Here is a 23,100-nt window from a genome sequence, read left to right as displayed (position 1 = left end):
TCCCAATCTCTAGGTCTCTCACTACACATACGCTTCAACATTTGCTTCAAACTACCGTTAAACTTCTCTACTAAACCGTTTACACATAGGGTGATACGGTTTTTGTAGTTAACTGCCTTAATGACAATAACCTACTAACTTCTGCCATAAGGTCTGACGTAAACTGCGATCCACAATCGGTAAGCATTTCCTCTGGCACTCCTAATCTACTGTACATATCTACTAATGCCTCTGCTACTCTCTCAGTTTCAATACTAGGTAGTGCTATAGCTTCTGGATATCTAGTAGCATAATCTACCATAGTCAAAATGTACCTGTTTTTCCTATCAGTCATAGGTTCGATCGGACCAACGATGTCGACAGCAACTGTCTTAAACGGAGTATCAATCAAAGGCATTTTTCCTAACGGAACTTTACTTACTCTACCCTTAGCTATAGTACGTTGACAAATACTACATGACTGACAGTACCTCCTAACCTCTGCCATTACTCCTGGCCAGTAAAATTCGCCTAATACCCTATCACTAGTTTTCCTTATACCTAAATGGCCTGACAGTAACGAATCATGTGCAACTTTCATCACAGTTTCTCTAAGACATTTAGGTACAATCAACTGTCTACTTTTGTCTAAATTCTGGGCGGTATACTCTCTATATAACAATCTATTCCTAATCTCAAACCTAACTGAACCTTTACCTCTACACTGCTTAATCGTACCTTCCTCAGCCTTCTTTCTACACAAATCTAAAGTGCTATCATTCTGTTGCTTTTCTAAGAATTCCTCTCTAGATACATCTAAAATCTGAGACGGAACTTTAAGCTTTACTTGCTTCTTAACTTTGGCTTTCGCCCTAGTTTCTACTGCTGACGCTAAGCTACTAAACTGAGGTTCTACAGCTCCCTCTACATTACCAATTATAACATCATTGGTAGGACTATCTACAACCAACGCCTCTACTGTACCCTTGAAATACGGACAATCAATATCTATTCTAGCTACATCTAGCCTATGTTCACTCCCATCTATGTACTTACATCTACGGGTTTTCTCTAAAAACTGACTTGCTTCTACTAAGTCCCGTTTCACTATCACACATGTACAACCTGTATCCCGCATAGCGATTACATCCCTACCATTACAAGTACCGGGTTTTGTAGGACATGTACTTACACTAAGCATACCTAACTCCTCAACATCACTTAGTTCTATAATACTATTTCCACTCTCTGACCTACTTGACTTACTCCTATCTCTATCTCTATTTCTTCCTCTACCTCTACTCCTAGATCGGTCACGGCCTCTATCTCTATTTCTACTTTCCTTACTATTTTTATTCTCCCCTTTACTACTTTCCTGTTCCTGCTCTACTTCTAACTCTGCTGCTGCATTAGCACTGTTACCGCCGTACTTTCCACTCCTACAGTAATATGAACTATGCCCTATTCGACCACACTTATAACACTTCAGTACACCAAAGGGTTGATAACCTCTACCTCTATTAGCAACATTGCTACTACCTCTATTACTAGTGCCTACATTACGACTACTAGGATACTGTCTCTGAGGTATTTCATATGGTTTATAGCTCCGGTCCTTATTGGTTCGATTCACGACATACTTGGGACCTCCACGAGTCTTTGCAAACAAATCTGCATCTTCTGCTACATCCTTAGCTTTAACTAACCTCTTACTACTCAAATTCTGGTATAGTTCTCTATTACATACATCTAAAATTGGTCCCTAAGAATAAAATCTAACAATCCTTCGTACGTTTTTCTCTACCTTACTCAATCTAAGCCAACCATCTAAATATCTACTTATTCTGGCTAGAAACATCACAAGGTCTCATTATCCCGAGGCCTCTCAGTTCTAAACTTTTTCTTATAGCCATCGTCAGTGAGTTCGAACTGACGTAGCAAAGCGGCTTTCAGTTTATCATAATCCTTCCTATCTTCCAACGGAAGCCTATCAAAAACTCTCTTGCCGTACCCTTTAGAAGGAACGGTAAGTTAAGTGACCATATCTCTTTATCCCAATCCTGCGCAACAGCGTACGTTTCGTACACATTCAAGTACGCATCCATGGATCAATTTTCTCATCAAAGGGAGACATCTTAACCTTTACCTTTTTCTTACTCATCTTTTCTAAGTCTGTCTTAAACTTATGCTCTGTTTCTAATTTCCTACTTTCTGCTTCCTCCTTCTCTGTTTCTAACTTTCTAGCTAACATTAACTTATCCTTTTCCATTTCTAACTTATCCTGTTCTAACTTACGTTCATATTCTATCTTTTCCTTCTGCAACCTAGCCTCTAACTCTAACCTTACTCTCTCTGCTTCTAATCTTTCCTTCTCTGCTTCTAAACTACTTTGTTTTTCATATTCTATCTTTTCCTTCTGTAACCTAGCTTCTAATTCTAATCTTTCCTTCTCTGCTTCTAAACTACTTTGTCGTTCATATTCTATCTTTTCTTTCTGCAACCTAGCTTCTAACTCTAATCTTTCCCTATCTCTTTCTCTCTCTGCTTCTAACCTATCTTTCTCTGCTTCTAATCTACTATGTCTTTCCTCACGTTCCCTAGCCTGCTCTTCCTTAACAAAGTTACGTAACTCCTCTCCTTCATAACCTAACTCTTTTCCTACCTTCGTTAGCTCTACTACACTAGTCATGATTACACTACGTTAACACTATATAACACTACAGTACAACAGCTACTATAACAACCTGAGACACTAGTTAAACAAACGTGAGGGAATACTAGACTACACTAGTTTACACTAAGGCTATACAGTTACCACTGAAGCCAAAACAAAGTACTATACACTACGTATATACTACACAAAACGTCCTCACTAAAATAATACACTAAGTTGCGCAACAGTACTATGTGTCAATCAAGGTTGCATAGGCAACAATCAACAAAGTACAGTGACAGTAGGCTGTAACAATACCTTAACCTTATCAAATATCAATCAACTGTAACTAGTGTTAACACTTTAGTGTAACAAAATAAAACAAAATAAACCAAAGTGCTTTATCCTAAGATAAAGAATAGGTATAACACAACTGTGTAGCACTAAAACATAAGAGTAGGTTAAAAGTATATGCAAGTAAACAATCTTGCTAACACACACAAAGTAAAATACTGTATCTGGTATGTATACAGTACACTAATACAAAATAGGATCACTGGGAGAAGTAGGGCGACGCACAATTAAGAGTGAGTAGGATAACTCTCCTTGTCAAGGGCGGTCACTCTCAGCACAGATATATGATGGCTTAATCATAGAGTGACACAAAAACCCAAAAGAAACATAAAAGGAACGAACTCACCCCAGAATCCAAGTGTCGTAAACAACTGTCTATCAGTCTGTGACCACAAAAGCTGGTTAGCTGAAGCTACAGATCTGTCTTGTCTTGTCTGAGGTAAGACGTCACTCTGAAAAATGAATAAAACTATTATATGTGTAACAATAAAACAAAACAAGAGGAATCTTTACAAATTATTGCTGCAGTTAAATGGGTGTTAATAATGTTCGAATAGCTACTGTGTCTGGTCGACCAATCCCACTTCTGACACCATTGTGACAGGAAAGGCCGTACCGGCGACAGTAACCATCAGAACAAATCAACACCCTTTTCAATATTTACAAATTTATTTACAAAAGATGATTATTAACAATGAATAGATATGAAAAGAAAAAAAAACTGATTATAAGAAAGAAAAAAAAAAAGAAAGTTCAGTATCTCTAGATACAAAAGTTCTTAAATTCCATTCTAATCTGACGTGACACAGTTCTTTAATTCAATTGTGAACTTTAAGTAGCACAAACAATATATGACAACATATCTTCTAGTCCCTTTAAACCGTGAATACGTTGATTCCGTGTTGGCTCCCTATGGTGGTAGGTGATTGCATCCCTGAGCTGACTTCAGAGGATAACAAAAATCATCGTCTTTGCGGTTTACGGCACAACCATGGGACGAAAGCTCTGCGCTGGGAATATCACATCCAGGCGAGTGAAGACAAGTGAACCTCGGGTATTGTACTTCCGGGTTATGACATCACCAGGAAAAATCGTCTGGCGGAAGAAGCTAAAATATATAACATATGGTAAGCACCATAGCAAAACAAATAAGTCAGGGCATAAAACTGCTCCTTTGGGTACACCATACCTCCGTAGGCTCCCATAAATAATACGTGCTACTTATACAAAACAATGTGCTACTAAGTTCAAACGTCACATGATTAAAATACGTCACTTATTACTTCCATATTACAAGATTACTTACTTAAAAGACTAAAGTTAAAGTATGAAATGATATGAAAAGTATATGATGAAACATTATAGATACGGACATGATAAACTGCAGCTATTATTTACAACTACAAATTAACAAAATTCAATATAAATCAAACGTTATATCATAGTTGGCATCCATATAATATCAAATGCCATACATTACAACGGACATTAATTAGATGTGCTATAGACTGGCACACAATTACAAATTACAATAATATATTACAAACATGGCACTAGACTTGCCATATAAATTTATACATAACAATACAATGCAGTAATGGCGTTCCATAATTAACAAAATGTTTGACATAAGTTTTTGAAACAGTGCTTTACAATTATCACGATACAAATTTCAGTATAAATTTTACATCTTATATAAACGAAACATTTAAGATTCCTTTTTCTAAATAATTTACAAAAGTCTGAAAAATTTAATAAATCATCCTGACATACCGAAACTAGCTAAAATCACATGCCGAAAAGTAAATGTTACAGAATTCTGTAGAATGAACAAAAATTTACCAAAAAAAATCGTAATGCAAAAATCATACAAAAATCTAACAAATAAATTTCTTACCTCGATCGAGCATAAATTTCTAGCAAGAAAATAATTCAGACATTAGATTGTCTATAAAGTCGTAAGGTGGTGTGCGCAAGGCATATCTAGTCCAGTCTATTTAAAGGATAATGTCCCGCCAAATACTAAATTTCATAGGATTCACGGCTAAGCCGTGGACTCTTACTATTTCTATTTTCACGGGATTCACGATATAGCCGGGGAATCTAACTACTTTGGCGCGAATTTAAATTGACAATTTGAGGCCCATTATAGTGGTTTTGGGGATAAAAACACGAATTACTGAAGTTTATAAAATATCAACTTTCTTATTACTGAACAGAATTTAATGAAATTTACATGGAAATTTAAGTTATGAAATACAGAAAAACATGAGAGGTATTTCATGCGTGAAATCTGACATTTACCTCAATAACTCAAAAATTTACAAAAAGATGATGCAATACCTGCATTTACACTACATATAAAATAAGGCCCGTATGTCAATTTGTGACAGTGCTTGTGAGTCTATAACGGTGCCCTACTGCTTTCTTATGTTTTGCTTGTTCGTTTTTCTATGTTATTTAGTTGATTGTAGTTGTGTGTTTATCTGTGGTACATGAGTGTCTGCGCTATTGTTGTTTACGTTGTAGTGCGACTGTTTTTAAAGAACATGACATTCCTTTGTTTATTCGTCCTTGTTCAACTTTCCCCATCGGATTCCTCCCCGACCCCATTTCGCCCCTTGCCGTTTCCTTCCACTCCATCAATATTTAGCATAATTTAATATGTACTTGTTGGATGTTTGAAACAACCCGTCTGAAATATTTTCCATTACAGCTTCTTTTTGTTGTGGGCCTGCTATGTAAATGCAGGGCTCTGGGGCTGTGTTTTTGGTGCTCTGTGCTTCCGAGAAATCGGCCCTTACTTATTATGTTTTGTAATGAGTTTTATATACATTTAAAAGTATTGCGACAGCTTCAGATTATGTTCTACGTGAGAAACAATATGTATCTCATTTAGTTAATTGTTGTTGTTTGGAGTTCAGATGCGAAGGAACTAGAACATTTATCAAGAGGGCTCTGCTGAAAAACCATGATTTTATTCAAGACGAAAAAATTGCTAAATTAGATTTATAATTTCGATTCTAACATATAAGCTTGGATTATTGTCTACATACATTTGTATATTAAGGTTTTCACCAAACCTTTCCCTTATTTTTGTTATTTTCTTTTAGATCGCGAAGCTATGACGTCTGACGCTATGACATAATAATTGTGACGTACAAACTGTGTGTGTTTTGCATTCAAACACACAATTTCAGTCTTATTTCAAATCAGGTCGGGTTAGAATGTATCATATTAAACTAATAGCTCTAGTTTATGTCTTTTCTACATTCCTTATTTGCCTCGCTATATGATTTTCTTTCTTTAACATTAAACGCGTATGTTTTTCTCATTGTTCATAGTTGTATGTAAACCTAGAATATGTTGAATAAACATGCTATCTTATATGTGCGGAGTATAATTCTATGACATGAAATGTTTTCACCTCTCAGTCAGTTTTATCACTCGCCTTGAAACCGCGGACTCTTCTCGACTATCTCTATAAAATGTAACATAATTTTTTTCAGTCTTTGAAAGATTACTGCGTCCTTGTGATATAATTCCTTCGCATATAAACTCCAAATAATGATTTTATTCAACGACGAATAGTGTTTCTGTAGAGTTCTGAATACACTGATGGTTGATCGATGTATAAAAATAGCACATTCGTTTGAAATCGATTGCTGCTTTCATCATTTTAAATAAAGTGTTTAAAAGACAGTATCTATAAAATACTTATGGTGGCTATATAATAGCACCAAAACGCGTTAATGAGATACAAAACCGAAGACATAAGATATCAGTAGCCTTTGGTTTTAGATTAAACAAATTTGAATTCATGTGTCCCTTTAATTAAGCTACTCTTAAATTTGTTAACGCATTTTGTGCAACTGCATTTTGTCTTGAGTAGTTGTACTAACAATTGCGTTTAGACATAATCCAACAATATTTTTACAAAAGATATCTGTTAGTTTTTCTTGAAATACTTTTTTACTGTACTGTTGGATAGGTGTTACTGGATCTAAAACATCTGTTCTGAATGAAAATATGGATAAAAAAATTCTCCCTTAAGGTAAACGGCGTGAAAAATATCCTCTTTTTAAGCTCGATTATTCGAGGAATAGTCTAGCTATTCTACGCACCCAGGCGTCGCGTCGGCGTCGGCGTCACACCTTGGTTAAGTTTTTGCATGCAAGCACATACAGCTATCATTTAAAGGCACATAGCTTTGAAACTTATTATTTCTTTTTCTAGGTTAATTACCAACCTCATTGGGGCAAGTTCCATAACTCTAACATGTATTTTGTCAATGAGCAAATTATGCCCCCTTTTGAACTTAGAAAATTCTGGTTAAAGTTTTGCATGCAAGTTACTATCTTCAAAACTAATGCAGATATTGAATAGAAACTTCACATTAGTCTTCGGGGTTATAAAACTAGTTGAAAGTACAAAGTCCCATAACTCTGACATTCATTTTGGTCAAATTATGCCCCCTTTTGGACTTAGAAAATCCTGGTTAAAGTTTTGCCTGCAAGTACATACAGCTATTATCAAAAGGCATAATAGATTTGAAACTTATTTTGTCTCTTTCTAGATCAATTACCAGCCTCACTGGGTCAAAGCCCATAACTCTGACATGTATTTGTGGCAAATTATGTCCCTTTTTGGACTTAGAAAAATCTGGTTAAAGTTTTACATGCAAGTTACTATCTCCAAAACTAATGCAGATATTGAATTGAAACTTCACATGTGTCTTCGGGGTTATAAACCTAGCTGATAGCACCAAGTCCCATAACTCTGATATGCATTTTGGTCAAATTATGTCCCCTTTAGAACTTAAAACTCTTTTGATATTTAACATTTTGGGTAATATTTTCCTGCTTCTGGGACAATATTTCGAATAGTCGAGCTTTGCTGTCTTACGGACAGCTCTTGTTAATTGACGGGGATCGGACACAATTTCTGCGTGCAATATTCATATTTATAGCAACTACAAAGTAGTCCGTCATGTCAACAAAGAACGATGAAAACAATTGTTTGAAGCAGTCTAAAGTATACTAGTATTTTTAAACGTAAATCGTCAGAGCTTTTGAAAACAATAAGGGTTATATAAAGAGTGGCAGGAACTAGATACATGTCTTGTCTGTCTATTAATACATTTGAAACGGACTCCGGAAGTATTTTGAAGCAGCCCTTGATTTTGAAAAAAAAAAACAAGTCCAATTCTGTTATCAAAGTCTTCATCGTACAACTTATGATAGACGTAATCGTAGTTTGCCTATCTGTTCGTATACTCCGTTCCTAGACAAATTTATTGGTGTATATTTTTTATAACTTATTCAGAAACATACCCGCAAATCTAAATTATTTAGACCGACTCTTTTTCCGATTGAATGAACCTTAAGCCTTCCTCTTTTATAACTTGGTGGACTTATAAAGGTCGGTCCTTATCGTATGACACAAGGGCCATCACTAAAGCAGAATCAGTTCATGATTTATTACCATTGAGAGTTTGAAACTGCTCTGTAGGTCAAAGGTCTAAGTTGCAAATTGAACTCAAAGATCAAAACTGTCCAACACAGCATGTCAACTAAACAACCATGTAAGTTATTGACTTCAAGCTTGTCATGTAGGTAGATGGTAATGACAGCAGAGCACATAAATCGGGTCTATAGATCACAGGTCAGTGTTACATATTAAGCTTAAAGGTAAAATCTGTCTGTGGTATTTCGTCTCCGGAAAATAACTTATTAACAAGAGAAAGTATTTACTTCAAACTAAGCATGTACGTAGGTAGTGAAGAGACAATAGGCATAGGACATTAATCGGTCTGTAGGTTTATGGTCAAGGTCACTGTTTCAGCTCAAAGGTCAAATATTGCCGTCTAATTTAGTGTCCAGAACATAACTTATTCACTATGGACGGACGGCATTTATTTCAAACTTGGGATGTTGATAGGTGGATGAACCAGATCAGTTGAGCAAGGTCAAGGTTAATTCTTGTCGATTCGCCAAAAGCATTAGGACACCTTCGACGGCTTTGAAATTAGATGCATGATTTCAAATATTGTTGCTGACAATGCTTCCAAATTTGGCGCATTCGTTACAGCCTGTTGTTTAAAGATGGTCTAGGTGAATGTGGAAATCATTAAAAAAACTGACTTCAAACGCCTCTAGTATTATCAGTCATATGCTTAGAAAATTGCCTTTGCATCGGAAATTCTGTGAAGAGAGAAACTTCTACAGGTAGCTAAAATTCTCATTTTTATGCTGTGATCGGTTTTGGAAGTGTATAAGGACACTGGATTATCCTCATAAACTGACATCTTATGAACGAATACTTCCGGAAGATAATGTGTAATTCTCAGAGCCTTTGAAGAATCTACATTGGCGGTTCAAAGAAAAAGAAGAAAAAAGTTATTGCAAGTTTGACTTTTCCTTTGTGTGTTTCACGTAAGACACAATTTAAAACTATGGCATGCACATACATACAATGATAAAACACAGATAACATCACTTAACAAACGACTTTCAAAATACAAGGGAAAATGAAGATTATATGACACTATATTGGAGCCATGGTTTAAGTTGTCATAGTGTGAATCGGGTTCTGAAAGAGAACAAAATATCTCCACCCTGAAAATGAATTCCAGCACAGATTATATGTCAGCTGATTCCAAGTCACCTCCGCAGTAGCTTACAAACCTGCTACTGGCATCTTAAGCTTTCTACCAAGAACAAGCAAAAGGAGACCTCGTCTGAAACTAATAATGGGGCTGATATATATCTGGCTGAAGATTCACTGGAACTATTTTCCAGACCCTCTTCAGTACTGGAAAAGTAGCTCTGACGAACTCCCTGCTTTGACCAAACTTGCCCTGACCTGAAACTCTTAGCATGTAAATTTTACATTGTTAATATATCTCGACTGAAGATGCTCGTTATGACATGGACTGTGAAATCCTGATGTTTCTAAAATGCAACAAAACCATAGAGAAAATTTAGAGCAATTATGCAAAATGTGTGTTTATGAAAATAGAACAAAAAAAATAAATATTTAGAATTTAAAGTGTTGTATGAAAATAAAAAAAAAACATTAATCATTTACACATCTTAAAATAACGAGTAATCGTAGATATTGAAGAAAAAATATAATCTTGTTGATAATGATTTTACAAACCTTTTGTAATTATAACTGATTTTAAACTGACTGTAATGTATTTTTGAAGTAATGAAAGTTGTTTATATAGATCTTTGGTTTGTTATTGAAATGTAATTAATTACATAAGAATGTAATTGTAATTTGATTAATGACTTTCCAAAATAGTTGTACTTGTAATTTATTGATAAAATGTCAAGTAAATGTAAGCTAATTTATTACATTTCCAAGTAATTAACCACAGATCTGAAGTACGAAATCATTATGGTGTTTAGAGAATAACGTAAAATATTTAGGGTATTATCTTGGAATACAGGCAGGTGGTTAATAGACGATGTTGTGAAGGCAACAATCTACATAGCAAAGCAACCTATTACTCTCACCCACATTAGAAAACAAGAAAAATAAGTTTCTTGCCCTTTAATGTCATTTTACTACCATAGCAAATACACACCCTTGTTTCCCTTCCCGCACGACCCACCGCACACCTCCCACTAAAAGTCGTTATTTTTAAATTTTGCTTTTAAAACTTCGGGCGTATGTTGCTCCGCTTGGCGGAACTTTTGTGATTATGGATTGGTTTCAGACTTGAAACAGTTATTCCATATCATCCCGCACTTCTTATAACGCTGGTACATTACTCTTGGATACATTTCTATTAATAATGTCCCTTCTGTACTTTGAATTTAGCTAAAAAGCGAACAGCGCAGACCAAGTAGACAAATCATAAATGAAATGTGAAAATGATTCATAGTTCGGTTCGCCAGGTTTTTTTTTCTTTGACTTTGTGTTGATGAATAAAGAAATGTCATACTGATTAAATGTTCAATGATGTTTCATTTAAATATGTCTACACTTCAGAAAACTAACATCACAATCTTAAAATATGTTTCAAATTTCGACATTCGTTGACTTGTTCGTAAGGCCATGTGCAAGGGTTGATAACCTTAATTCTGATACCTTTATTTGACTGAATCGGAGAATAAGTATGAACTATTCATGGTTAAATAGTTTCGGTTTTTATGTAAATATTTTGTATGTCGTTCGAGATATTTACGAAATGTTAATTTAATTAATTTACAATTATATTTGATTAACTTTTCTGTATACTTCATTATTTTCTTCCACAAATATATCTGGCAGCATTTAATGCATATTCAATGTAATAATCATTCTCCACTTCGCCCCACCATCACCAGACGATATATTTAGGGGTATATCAGGAAACCAAACAAATGAATGCATTGAGTTGTTCTTTTAAACTTGTGACAAATTAAAATGTAAGCGCGGAGGCTTTCACCCCATATAAATATTTTGCAGATAAGCTTACTAGTTTACGTCATTAGGAGATAATTGTGATAAAGCTTTTGATTTAACTGCAATACTTTTATATTTGCTCTAAAGGCGTATGTTTTGCAAAAATTATGTGTGATTTCACAAATTATGTCTCAGAATAGTTTGCTTTATTAATATCAAATCAGGAAATCATATCTATAGTTACGAAACAACTGCCTCGGTATAACAGTGGAGCTTGCATTGGTGCATAGTGTAAGTGTTGACTTCTTATCTGTAAATAAACAAGAGGGCCATGAAGGCCCTGTATCGCTCACCTGACCTCTTGACCTAAAGATCATCAAGATTAACATTCTGACCAAGTTTAATTAAGATATGGTCATAAATGTGGCCTCTAAAGTGTTAACTAGCTTTCCCTTTAATTTGACCCCGTGACCCAGATTCAAACTTGACCTAAAGATCATCAAATTTAATATTCTGACTAAGTTTCATGAAGATACAGTCATAAATGTAGCCTCTATAGTGTTAAATAGCTTTTCCTTTAATTTTACCCCGTGACTCAGATTCAAACTTGACCTAAAGATCATCAAGATTAACATTCTGACTAAGTTTCATGAAGATACAGTCATAAATATGGCCTCTAAGACTGTTAACAAGCTTTTCGTTTTATTAGACCCGGTGACATAGATTTTGACCTCGCATTACTCAGATTCGAAGCTGACCTAAAAATCATCAAGATTAACATTCTGACTAAGTTTCATGAATATACAGTCATAAATGAGACCCCTAGAGTGTTAAAAAGCTTTTCACTTGATTTGACCTAGTGACCTAGTTTTTACCCCGCCTGACCTAGATTTGAACATTATCTATAGATCATCAAGATTAACATTCTGACTTACTTTTATTAAGATAAGATCATACATGTGGCCTCTAGTGTTAACTAGCTTTTCCTTTGATTTGACCTGGTGGCCTAGTTTTTGACCTTAATGACCCAGATTCAAACTGGACCTTGAGATCATCAAGATTAACATTCTGAACAGGTTTCATGAAGATACAGTCATAAATGTGGCCTTTACAGTCTTAACAAGCTATTCCTTTGATTTGACCTGGTGACCTAGTTTTGAACCCGAGATGACCCAATATCAAACTCCTCCAAGAGTTTATTGAGGATAACATTCTGACGAAGTTTCAATAAAATGTGTCCAAAATTGTGACCTCTAGGGTGTTAACAAGCTTTTCATTTGATTTGACCTGGTGACCTAGTTTTTGAACTGAGATGACCCAATATCAAATTCATCCAAGATTAAATTAAGAGTAAGATTCTGACCAAGTGTCATTAAGATTGGGCAAAATTTGTGACCTCTAGAGTGTTAACAGTCAAATTGTTGACGACGGACAGACGGACGACGGACGACGACGGACACAGGGCGATCACAAAAGCTCACCTTTGAGCACTTCGTGCTCAGGTGAGCTAAAAACAAGGAGTTTTGATTTTTTAATGGCACTTATCTACCTGATTTTCCTAATTTCAGATGTCAGTGAATTCGTTTGTGAAAAATGTCGCAAAGCAGACATTGGCAGTCGATTCAATTATCATGATGTTGTTACTCACGTTTCTCCAATGCAGAAGTAAAAACACAACAACTTTCAATTCGTGTCTCATAAAGATGGAACCCATCTGTACTTCTACAACTCATCGTGTTATAAAAACAATCCGGATATCAATGGAACTTGCGGATATTTTGATGAAACTTTGGTCGAATCTAAAAATTGTTCATTTAATTAGAGATCCAAGAGCTATTACTCAGTCACGTCTATGATCCTCGGAATTTTCAATGGCAAGAGAAGTCTTTACTCATTCACAAGACCTTTGCAGTCGAATGTACGAGGACGTTATTCAGCATATGAAACTTCAGAAACTTTATCACAAGAGGTTAAAACTTGTAATTTATGAAGCATTAACTGAAAGGCCAATAAATGGTGCAAGAGATATTTACAAGTTTCTTAACATGACAATGACCAAACAAGTTGTTCAGTGGATTTATCAAACAACACATGCTAATAAAACGGCAGATTCTGAGTATTTTGGTACGTCAAGGAATAATGCAATAGAACTTATGACATCCTGGAGAATGAAGATGGATTTACTCAAGGTCCAAGTAATAGACTATTTTTGCAAAGACCTGTACACTTTGGTTGGATTTATTCCAATGAATTCTACGGAACAACTTAGTTCACTGAGTGTGCCTTCCAGAAGGAAATCAAGCATTGACGGATTTGTGTGAAAGCAAGAGTTGTAATGTAATAATTAATGTTGTGGACCTGTAATGACATTCGGCAATTTTCGTATGATTACGTATCCTTTTTAGGCATTTCGGCATTCTTTGGACGTAAAGTAGCTCAACACCCACATACCTTATATAATATTCTAATATGCTTTTCTCTGTTAAAACACTCTTACAATAGAATGACGTCACGTTAACGTGCGGGGACGTCAATGTTTTTGTTGCGACCAAGAAAGAGCACTACGATATTTTATCTACTGTTTTAGATTAAGGGCAAATTAGAATCGAAATAATTTATACCAAAACCGTATTTTAACACTATTTATACACTCGGGCTGTGCCCTCGTGAAATTATTACGCCCGACGTATAACCGCCCATCGTGCATAAATAAGTGTTCAAACACTCTTTTGCTATAAATTATTTCTTAATGGAAACTGTCGGAATCGCATATGAAGGAAACGTAATTTGCTATCTATTACCTTAAACTTGCCAATGGTATTAAAGTTGAAAAGGCATTATTTGGGCATTTTTAGAACGTAATTGAAATGGCCGGAGCTACTTTGCATTTATGCACGCATATTCAACAACACTAAATTTTCTTTTCTTATTAGCCTCTTAGTTTAAGAGGTAAAAATATTAGTATACAGTAATTTTCGTCCTGTTCTGGAATAGAACGATTTTCAAGAATGAATGATAATGTAGTGATTTTTACAACGATGCAAAATTATTTCGTAACATTGTATCGTAGAAACAATGTTTGAATTAAACTATGTGCACACATATCGAAGATTATTATCCTTGAGCCCACAATCCCAGTCGATCGTGTGCTGTAAAACTATCGTTATAAACACGAAAAAACTTCCGCCAATTGATATACGGACTAATAAGCACCGATTAGTTATAAATTGGTTTTTTGAGGTTCAAGTGTATTTATTCAGTTTACATTGGGTATAAACACAGTCAGGACGTAGCCACCAGTGTCCTTCAGATAAGATCAGTTTTGATTATTGATATAACATTAAAATGACCAAAACATGAAGGGGATTTAGAATAATAGCTTGTCCTATCTAGCTTGAGTTGAAAACTACGAGGGGTGTTCAATATGTAATGTTACCCCGTATGTAGTTCCGTAACCGTTGGTTATTTTAATATACGTTTTTGGGCACATTATAGAGCAATTTATTGGAAATACAATGCTGTATAAATTATAAAAATCGGCAGGTTCAAAGTAAAAATATAATCATTTTAGTGAGGTGTACTCAGGTCTACTAGAGCATAATTATAATATAGGTGTGTCCTGGGCATCAAGAGTCTCAGAAAAATAGAATAACTTGTAAAATCACAAAATTCTATCATTTTTTTCAACGAGGTACAGCAATTTGTGATGAGTTTGCGTTTGTTTTAAACTATTTATTGCATTTTTAATTTTACAACACAACTTAAAAAAATCTAAACTTGAGGTTGATTTCCCCTGGAATGGGTGTTGAGAGCCATTAATCAAAGTTGTAAGAACTAGTTTCGCAATCGAGAATTAAGATACTAGTATCAATTTAAAATGCAATTATTTTTTAAACGATGATTATCGCGCCTGACAAAATTGCAGAGGCTTATTATACCTACCTTATCATTTTTCGAGTCAAAATATACACACTAAATTTAAAACTGTTATAAACTTTTTTATCTTAGTTTTCATATGTTTTTGTGAAGATCATGATTTGTTTTATCTGTTTAAACTAAAAATTGAACTATAGTTCTAGTTGTTGAATAGTAGAATCAAGGAATTGCATAACACAATCTCAATATTTTGGACATAAAATTGTCCAGTATACCCGAGTACACCTCACTCAAATTATTATATTTTTACTTTGAATCGACCGATTTTTATAATTTATACAGCATTGTCTTGCCAATAAATTGCTCTATAATGTACCGAAAACCGCATCTAAAAATAATCAGCGGTTACGGAACTACATACGGAGTAACATTACAACATATTGAACGCCCCTCGTACATAACTTTAATTAAATCATACTGAAATTATAACAACGTAAGTTCGATTTTACATTTCAAGAGACATATTTCAATGTCTTTATCTTGCGGAAGAGCTCAATTTGAGCGAAACTATTGGCGAATTATTCTGTAAAGCGAATAACTAACTCAGTATGTTTGTAAATCAATCAAGACAGTTGTGCAATGTAACGTTTTGTTTTAAACATGCTTATATATTTTATCAAATTTGAAAGGGTATTTCTTGATGCATACATGGCGCTAAATATCACGTCGACGTGACGTTAACATAATTTCGCTGTGATGATTTAAGCATTGATTAGTCCATAATTTACGCTTCTGGCTAATGCAACAATCACCGTGTTTATTAACTTAAGTATAAATCCCACGGACAAGTGGCTAATTCGTAAGTGGCAGGAATTAAAAAAATGTAAACATCTCGTTCAATGTCATCTCCATTCAGTCCATATTTATCTGAATTGTTGCGGACAACTGCTGAAATACGTAAATCCAGATATTTCGGTATCTCCTGACTCAGCAAAACTGAGAGGCCTACGGTCATAATCGAACAAGTCAAAGTCTGTTTCAAAAGCTAACAATAGCTTCTTTATAACTGCTTCCGGTAAAGTTTTCAGAGCCTGAAGTAAAGCTTCATGTCTGTTGTTTTTCAAGTCTTGTGGGGAACTTTCAAAGTGTGCCATAGCTAAATCCCGTTCAAATTGTTCTTGTTTCAATGTGTTGATTTCTTCTTTTGTCTTATAAGGAAAATCCATTTTCTTACTTATAAAACCTCTGCTCTGCAGCCTGCTCCATACTCTGAATAAGGCACATGAAAAAGACACACCACATGCGACTACCTTTTCCCTATGCTTATATACCCAACCAGAACTGTCCATTATGGCATCAAATACAGTGTCTGTCTCAAAATCATTAAACCTTACCGTATCAGTTAGATCCAATAATTCGATTAGAGCAGCTGTATCTTCTTTTATTGTTTCATATTTTCCTATGTAACGGAATGACAGATGACAAGGTAAACAATGGCTGTACATTGAGCTGAAATGACCATCAATGCACTCATTTGATAGTATTTCATGAACAGTATAGTTAACAAATTCTACAAACGAGACATTCGAAGCACACCGAATGGAATCATCGTCCAAAACATGGCGTTGTGATTCTAAAATATTTCTGCCAGTTTCATTCCAGTAAAACACATTTGGAGAATAAAATTTGTCGAGCCAGCCGGAGAAAAGTCTAGAAAAAGGGTTTCTAACAAACATAATTGGTTCCGTATGTTTAAAAAGGTTTTCAACTTCTTCCCATGTTTTATTTTGCATGCGCCTGTAACCACCTTTCCCGTCGTATGCCTTGCTAATCTCTATATGCGTTGGGTTTGAAGTATTCCCCCAACCACCTGCAATGTGTAGAATCCTTCTCCAAAATGTGCTTCCTGTTTTTTCAATAGAACAGTATAAAACATTCCTCTTTTTGACATATTTCAAATTGCTTTTTATTTCTTGTTGATCTTCGCACGCAGTGTGATCATTGTTTTTTAAAACCTCTAGACATCTACTCCGTAAATGCCTTTGCCTTTCGTGAAATCGCTGATACTCATGTTTGTACTGAAAAATCCCACACAGAATTAAAATTTTAATAACTTTGTATTCAAGATAGGTAATTTTGTTTCGTTTCACTGGTTTGGTAGCGGATTAATGTACATACAAGTTTCTTATAAATGCATTTATTTATAAATTTCAACAGGTTTTAGCGCTAAATTGACGTTTACGTTTGAATTTCATTTCATGTGTTTATTTTAACTGTGTCCTTAAAATGTCTAAAAGGGTTTTATTTACCCTTGGATGTTATATACTTTTTGTACATAAAAATAACCAAAAAAAAAAACAAATTATATTACTTTTGTTCGTTAACTTACCTTTGTTTCAGTTTTTGTCCAGCGCTTTCTGTTGTTGTCCACTAGTGCCGAACTATCTGTATAATAGAATGTTAAGGTTACTTTCTGTCTAGATTTATCTTAGGCAACGTATTACGAATCTATATGAACTATGAAATATAAAAACAAGTTGTTTGATAATGTTACAGCTGTATTGCAGAATGCCAGCAATGTATTTTTGCAGCGTTTTATGCTATTTCCGGCAGTGTGTGTGTGTCGGGGGAGGGTGGGGTTAGGTTCCGATAAATTTATAGTTATTTTATTGTCTCGTTAAATTGTGCCCAACAAAACGACAGGAAAAGAATATCAAAAGTTTTAGGACTCCATGTTCCATATTGGCACGTGCATAACTGTCGTCTTCCGGTCGTTGCGGCGAGGCGAAATTACAAGACTATAAAACGGTCTGATATTGATCTGCAAGGCGACAGAACGACTAGAAATGACAGATATCAGTCGTCGAAGATATATTCCATTGCATCAGTTATGTTTTACACCGTTTATACGGTTGAAGACTTATCAAAGGCTATTAATCTTATCTGACAAAGTAAAAGTCATATAGAACTTACCGTTGTTTTTCAAAATCACATACAATAAGACTGCGATTAAACCAAGACAGAAAATACAAAAGTACTTCCTTTTAGTGCAACGAAACATCTTTACCGTGTGCAAAAGACTGTTAACCCACTCACAAAATGCAACTCAGAAAAATGCATTCATTTCGATATCAGTTATGTTATCGCAATGCCAATACAATACATTAAATTGATCACACAAAAATTATTTATAGCTTTTAGATTAATGCCATGAACAAATCAACGAATGATAAAAGCTACTGAAAAGATTGTGAGGCTATCTGATCACACAGATGAACAATAATCTAGGGGGGCTGTAATGAAAAAAAGTACAAAATCGTGTTAACCTTAAATTAAGTATCATGCTGGACACGATTGATTACGCCTTTGCGACCAGTATAGATCATGATCTGCACTGTTCACCATTCAGTCAGTATCTTTTTGGTAAGCACCCCTTTTTACAGTTAATGGTACTCTCCAAGTTCATTGTAGCAATTTAGCAGGGTAAGGGTTAAAGATGCTATTTCAGACACAACCAAAGTCATACTGTACTTTTATCGGCTGTTTGGGGTCAAAACATAAAAAGGTATCTGAAACATCTTAAAGGTGATAGCAATGCAAGCGTTTATGCTGGTGTTCAAGATAAAGATGAGTCTTGTCCGTGTCCGTGTCCGTATTTTCGTCAGTTTTTGGAACGGATACGTGCAAGTAGCCAAACATGTACTGTATATGAATTATCCTGCATTGATTATGTACAGAATGCATACTGGCCTTACTCTTTTTCTGACGATTTTTATATCACAGCACACTTTATAAATATGATATAATGTTGAAAACACTGACAATTTATACATGCATTTCAACGTTCTTTGGATGAGGACATTTAGGGCGCAAATGGTATTTGTACTGTATCGATTCCTTTAAATTTCGTTCGACATTTGTGCACTCTAAAACAATTACTACATGTAATGCCATTTCAAGAAAGTAGCAATTGTACAGAAAACGGACGTGGAAATTGACATTTTTTATTGATGGATTACATAATACTTTCACGGAATTTTAGTAAGCACAACAACATTTCTATGCAAAAGGTTTGTAGAATTTTGCAAAATAACTTTTCAAATTTTGTCAAAGGCCAGAATTTTACACAGATAAACATACAATCTGGCTATGAAAGCCACAGCCTTTATACCTTAGCCTGCTAAATTTCTAAAATAGACTGGTCCATCATTCAATTTTGGCAGTACCACTTATTGATTAAAGGGGTGCTAATTAAAACTTCACTGACTGAATAGCGAATAGTGCAGTGCATGCTGATCTTGGTCTGCACTGGTCGCAAAGGCAGAATCACTTGCCGCCAGCAGGCTAAAGGTTAACATATCTTCAATTTCAAAGATGTCCAACTTCTATCTAATGAGTATAACATACCTTGATGTCACAGAAATACCTCAGTTTGCAGATTTGTTAAAACAAACGAAACAAAAATAAAATAATACAGAGTTGTTCTTCTTGTATTATACACTTCCAGTTTTTACAATTGATCGATGGATTAGGATTGAAAATTTTCCTACCCTTTTCCTTCATAAAATGTGAAAATCTGAGTAGAAAATATAGTATTACGTTCATCACTTTCAGCCTTGTCAGTCTGTTACAGGTACACCCAATTCTCGCTATTTCTGTTAACAGATGATTTATAGTTAAGGGCAACATGTAATCTGATAGAACAAACATCCCCTTACACGCTATCTATAAGATCTTGTAAAAAGTAGGTAAGTTGCTTTTTGTCAAAAGTATGATAGTTTATTAATTTTCTATTTTTTATTTCGAAATGTATAAATGATACTTGAGTTCAAATTGGACTTTTCCATTATAATGATCGAACAATATTTTTATAACATAACTTTGAATTTAAAAGCACATTGATATAAATGCCTAGCAAATTTTAAGGTATATTTGTACCCTTGCAATCTTTCTTAATATGAGTATTAAATGAACTTCAGATAAGTTATCATGCAAATGCGTCTGGTTATAGAAGAAACGTTTTTATATCGTAAGGTCAGAGGGAAGTAACCAACTAGGCCTCTGATTGGTTGAAAAAGTATATGGTAACTTGCAGTATATATCTGCCATGTAAAGTGATCTCCCATTGGTGCAAAATATGTTGGATGTGTTTGAAAACTATCTTATTTCATAAAATAAAACTGTAATCCATGATTACTGGCTAAAATAATATGAAATGATGCATTTTGTGTGAGAAACATACATGTTCTATCAGTAAGGCATTTTTATGAAAATAAAAAAAATCATTGCCGGACTACGGGTAACCGAGTTCAAAGAGAAAACAGTGCCCAAAAAGTGATGGTCAACATATATATTTCCTACAGTTTTTCGATTGTTCTTGGATAGCTCTTTCAACCTGAGTAGGTGGCATCAAACGTTTAAATGTTAGGAAAGTCCCATGACAGGAAACATTGCAATGTGGGCCTATGGAAATTTAGTTGGTTCCCTACGACCTAAAGGGCACCCTGAATTGCTATATTACCATGCCATGTCGGTGGCTGTAAGCAGAGAAATACACGTTGAATGTGTTTTATTTGCATGTTAGAGCCTCTTTTAAAACTTTTAAAACATAAAACGCGTCTTCACATAGATTTTTCATGAAATATTATCATAAAAATGGGATTACTACTGGTACTGGTGTGACAGGGAGGTACTTTCCCGCCCCAGAAAGCTATACCGTAGCGTAGATGCTATTCTGTGCATATTTATCTGATTTTGACTGAATTTCGAGTCTAAATATGCACAATTGTGAATATTGTAAGCAAAAACAAGAACCATAACTCTGCATAAATCGGAAAATCAAGAAATGAATACTATTTGGCCAAAATATTTAAAATTGCGTTCTTTTTTTATAAAAAAAGAAGCCCAGTGAATGACTGAAATGATACAGCTGGACCTTGATCTTGTTCATTCTCATACATTTTGTGTTAATTTGTATAAAATTTAGACAACTCTGTATTTGAAACAGTCGCTAATATCATTTTTACTATATTTGCAGTTCTTTTTTCGAAAATCGAAAAAAAGTATCTTTTTCAAAGGTTTATTTGAACAATACATAGGGGGCTTTATAGATAAAATCACTGCTGATTTATTGAAATATAGTCACGTAATTGTGTTAGCACATTGCTAATTATGTAAGAAATATTTTACACTAAAGGGGAACAATTTATCAATTGCGATTGACAATAGAGGATAATACGAATCTGAATTACCTCCATTTAATAGCAAAATACTTATTTTAACTGTGTTCCGTTTATTTTGAGTTACTTCAATGACATGTTTTGTTAGATTGTGTTAACACGTTGACATAAATGCATGGTACTTTCCTTTTTATGCAATTTTTCTTTTACAGAAAGAGAAGAAGGCATTAAAAATAGTGGTCATTTGAGAATTTTCCTTCTTCTTTGCATTATTTTTGGGACTTCATGAGGATTTATGTGTCAGGTTTTTGCTAGTCGGGTAAAACGTAAATAACTTATTGTGGCATTACACTTTTAACATGTACTGCACGTCATATTTTCTAATACAGGCTTTAGAATGGAGCATCGGCAGTCAAATTTCTGCAATTTCTGGACGTCAGGTGCTTATTTTGATTGCTCCCCAGGTTCCGTGTAATGTACATATAAATTTCAATTGATTAATTTTCTTGATTGTACCATTTATTGCTATATAATCATTCAGTTTTGATTGCACTCTTGCATCCCAATGTTGTCTGATAGGCGCATAAAGTGCAAAATCTATGAATACACGCGATTTTGTTGGTGGGTGGGGTAAGAAATAGACTCTCCGTCGACAGAAATATCAGCGTATTCATAAAATATACACATAACATAACATAAAATAAGACGGGACATTTATTAGTACGTATTCCTCATTTGAACCATATGGGTAAAATAATAGGAATATGGTGGTTGATATATCATGTTTTTCTTGGTTCAAATGAAATATTATCTCTATCTCAGAACACAGGCAGGTCCCGATGCCAAAATTTTGTCAGCGATTTTCAGCATATGGGTATCCGAGTGAAAAGGTAATCATATTTCAGTTCATAAATGTCTATTTTATCATTTTGACCAATATTTTTGTTCATATAAAAAAGAAAGATTATCACTTTAGGTCAGAGGGAAGTAACCAACGAGGCCTCTGATTGGTTGAAAAAGTATATGGTATTCTGCAGTATATATCTACCATGTAAAGTGATCTCCCATTGGTGCAAAATATGTTGGATGTGTTTGAAAACTATCTTATTTCATAAAATAAAACTGTAATCCATGATTACTGGCTAAAATAATATGAAATGATGCATTTTGTGTGAGAAATATACATGTTCTATCAGTAGGGCATTTTTATGAAAATAAAAAAATCATTGCCGGACTATGGGTAACCGAGTTCAAAGAGAAAAAAGTGCCCAAAAGTGATAGTCAACATATATATTTCCTGCAGTTTTTCGATAGTTCTTGGATAGTTCTTTCAACCTGAGTAGGTGGCATCAAAAGTTTAAATGTTAGGAAAGTCCCATGACAGGAAAAATTACAGTGTGGGCCTATGGAAATTTAGTTGGTTCCCTACGACCAAACTTATGATAAGACTTCTTATATCATATAAATCGCTGGTCCATAGTTTACGCTATATGACCGGTATGTATTCAACACCATCGCTGGGCTAATACGTCAAAACCTTAACAATAAACTGTGAAAATAACTTTCTGGTGTCATGTTATAAAACGCTTTTTAAATGGTTTGCAGGTCAATATAAAAATTATTGACCCTCGTAACTTTGGTTATAGATACAGCGCAGTTCGT

General features: G+C 34.6%; 3 protein-coding genes across 3 annotated transcripts; 1 reads left to right on the top strand and 2 right to left on the bottom strand.

Moving 5' to 3' along the window:
* Window positions 1-2,053: 2,053 nt before the first annotated feature.
* On the bottom strand, window positions 2,054-3,014 carry LOC128550779 (uncharacterized abhydrolase domain-containing protein DDB_G0269086-like). The gene is made up of 2 exons (XM_053530529.1): window positions 2,481-3,014; window positions 2,054-2,402 (listed from the first exon to the last, which is right to left on the bottom strand). Exons 1-2 carry the CDS (start codon window positions 2,666-2,668, stop codon window positions 2,069-2,071), a joined length of 522 nt encoding a protein of 173 aa, XP_053386504.1. The 5' UTR covers window positions 2,669-3,014; the 3' UTR covers window positions 2,054-2,068.
* Window positions 3,015-13,254: 10,240 nt separating this feature from the next.
* LOC128550509 (carbohydrate sulfotransferase 1-like) lies at window positions 13,255-13,704 on the top strand. Its single transcript, XM_053529716.1, has one exon. The coding sequence runs from the start codon at window positions 13,255-13,257 to the stop codon at window positions 13,702-13,704; it is 450 nt and encodes a 149-aa protein (XP_053385691.1).
* Window positions 13,705-15,619: 1,915 nt separating this feature from the next.
* Window positions 15,620-18,345, bottom strand: LOC128550776 (carbohydrate sulfotransferase 11-like). Its single transcript, XM_053530527.1, has 3 exons — window positions 18,233-18,345; window positions 17,649-17,704; window positions 15,620-17,337 (listed from the first exon to the last, which is right to left on the bottom strand). The coding sequence occupies exons 1-3, from the start codon at window positions 18,318-18,320 to the stop codon at window positions 16,183-16,185; spliced, it is 1,299 nt and encodes a 432-aa protein (XP_053386502.1). The 5' UTR covers window positions 18,321-18,345; the 3' UTR covers window positions 15,620-16,182.
* Window positions 18,346-23,100: the final 4,755 nt, after the last annotated feature.

Source organism: Mercenaria mercenaria, chromosome 18 (assembly GCF_021730395.1).
Source record: "Mercenaria mercenaria strain notata chromosome 18, MADL_Memer_1, whole genome shotgun sequence".
Lineage (NCBI taxonomy): Eukaryota > Metazoa > Mollusca > Bivalvia > Venerida > Veneridae > Mercenaria > Mercenaria mercenaria.
Note: the sequence above shows the minus strand (reverse complement) of the source record. Positions and strands in the feature narration are given on the sequence as shown.

Bases quoted from the DNA above. Each gene is read 5' to 3' on its own strand.
- LOC128550779 (XM_053530529.1), bottom strand. From the start codon at position 2,668: ATGACTAGTGTAGTAGAGCTAACGAAGGTAGGAAAAGAGTTAGGTTAT. The intron at 2,403-2,480 runs GTTGCAGAAAGA...ATTAGAAGCTAG, and splicing joins AGATTAGAGTTAGAAGCTAG to GTTACAGAAGGAAAAGATAG.
- LOC128550509 (XM_053529716.1), top strand. From the start codon at position 13,255: ATGGCAAGAGAAGTCTTTACTCATTCACAAGACCTTTGCAGTCGAATG.
- LOC128550776 (XM_053530527.1), bottom strand. From the start codon at position 18,320: ATGTTTCGTTGCACTAAAAGGAAGTACTTTTGTATTTTCTGTCTTGGT. The intron at 17,705-18,232 runs GTAAGTTCTATA...TCTATTATACAG, and splicing joins TGTGATTTTGAAAAACAACG to ATAGTTCGGCACTAGTGGAC. The intron at 17,338-17,648 runs GTAAGTTAACGA...GGGATTTTTCAG, and splicing joins GGACAAAAACTGAAACAAAG to TACAAACATGAGTATCAGCG.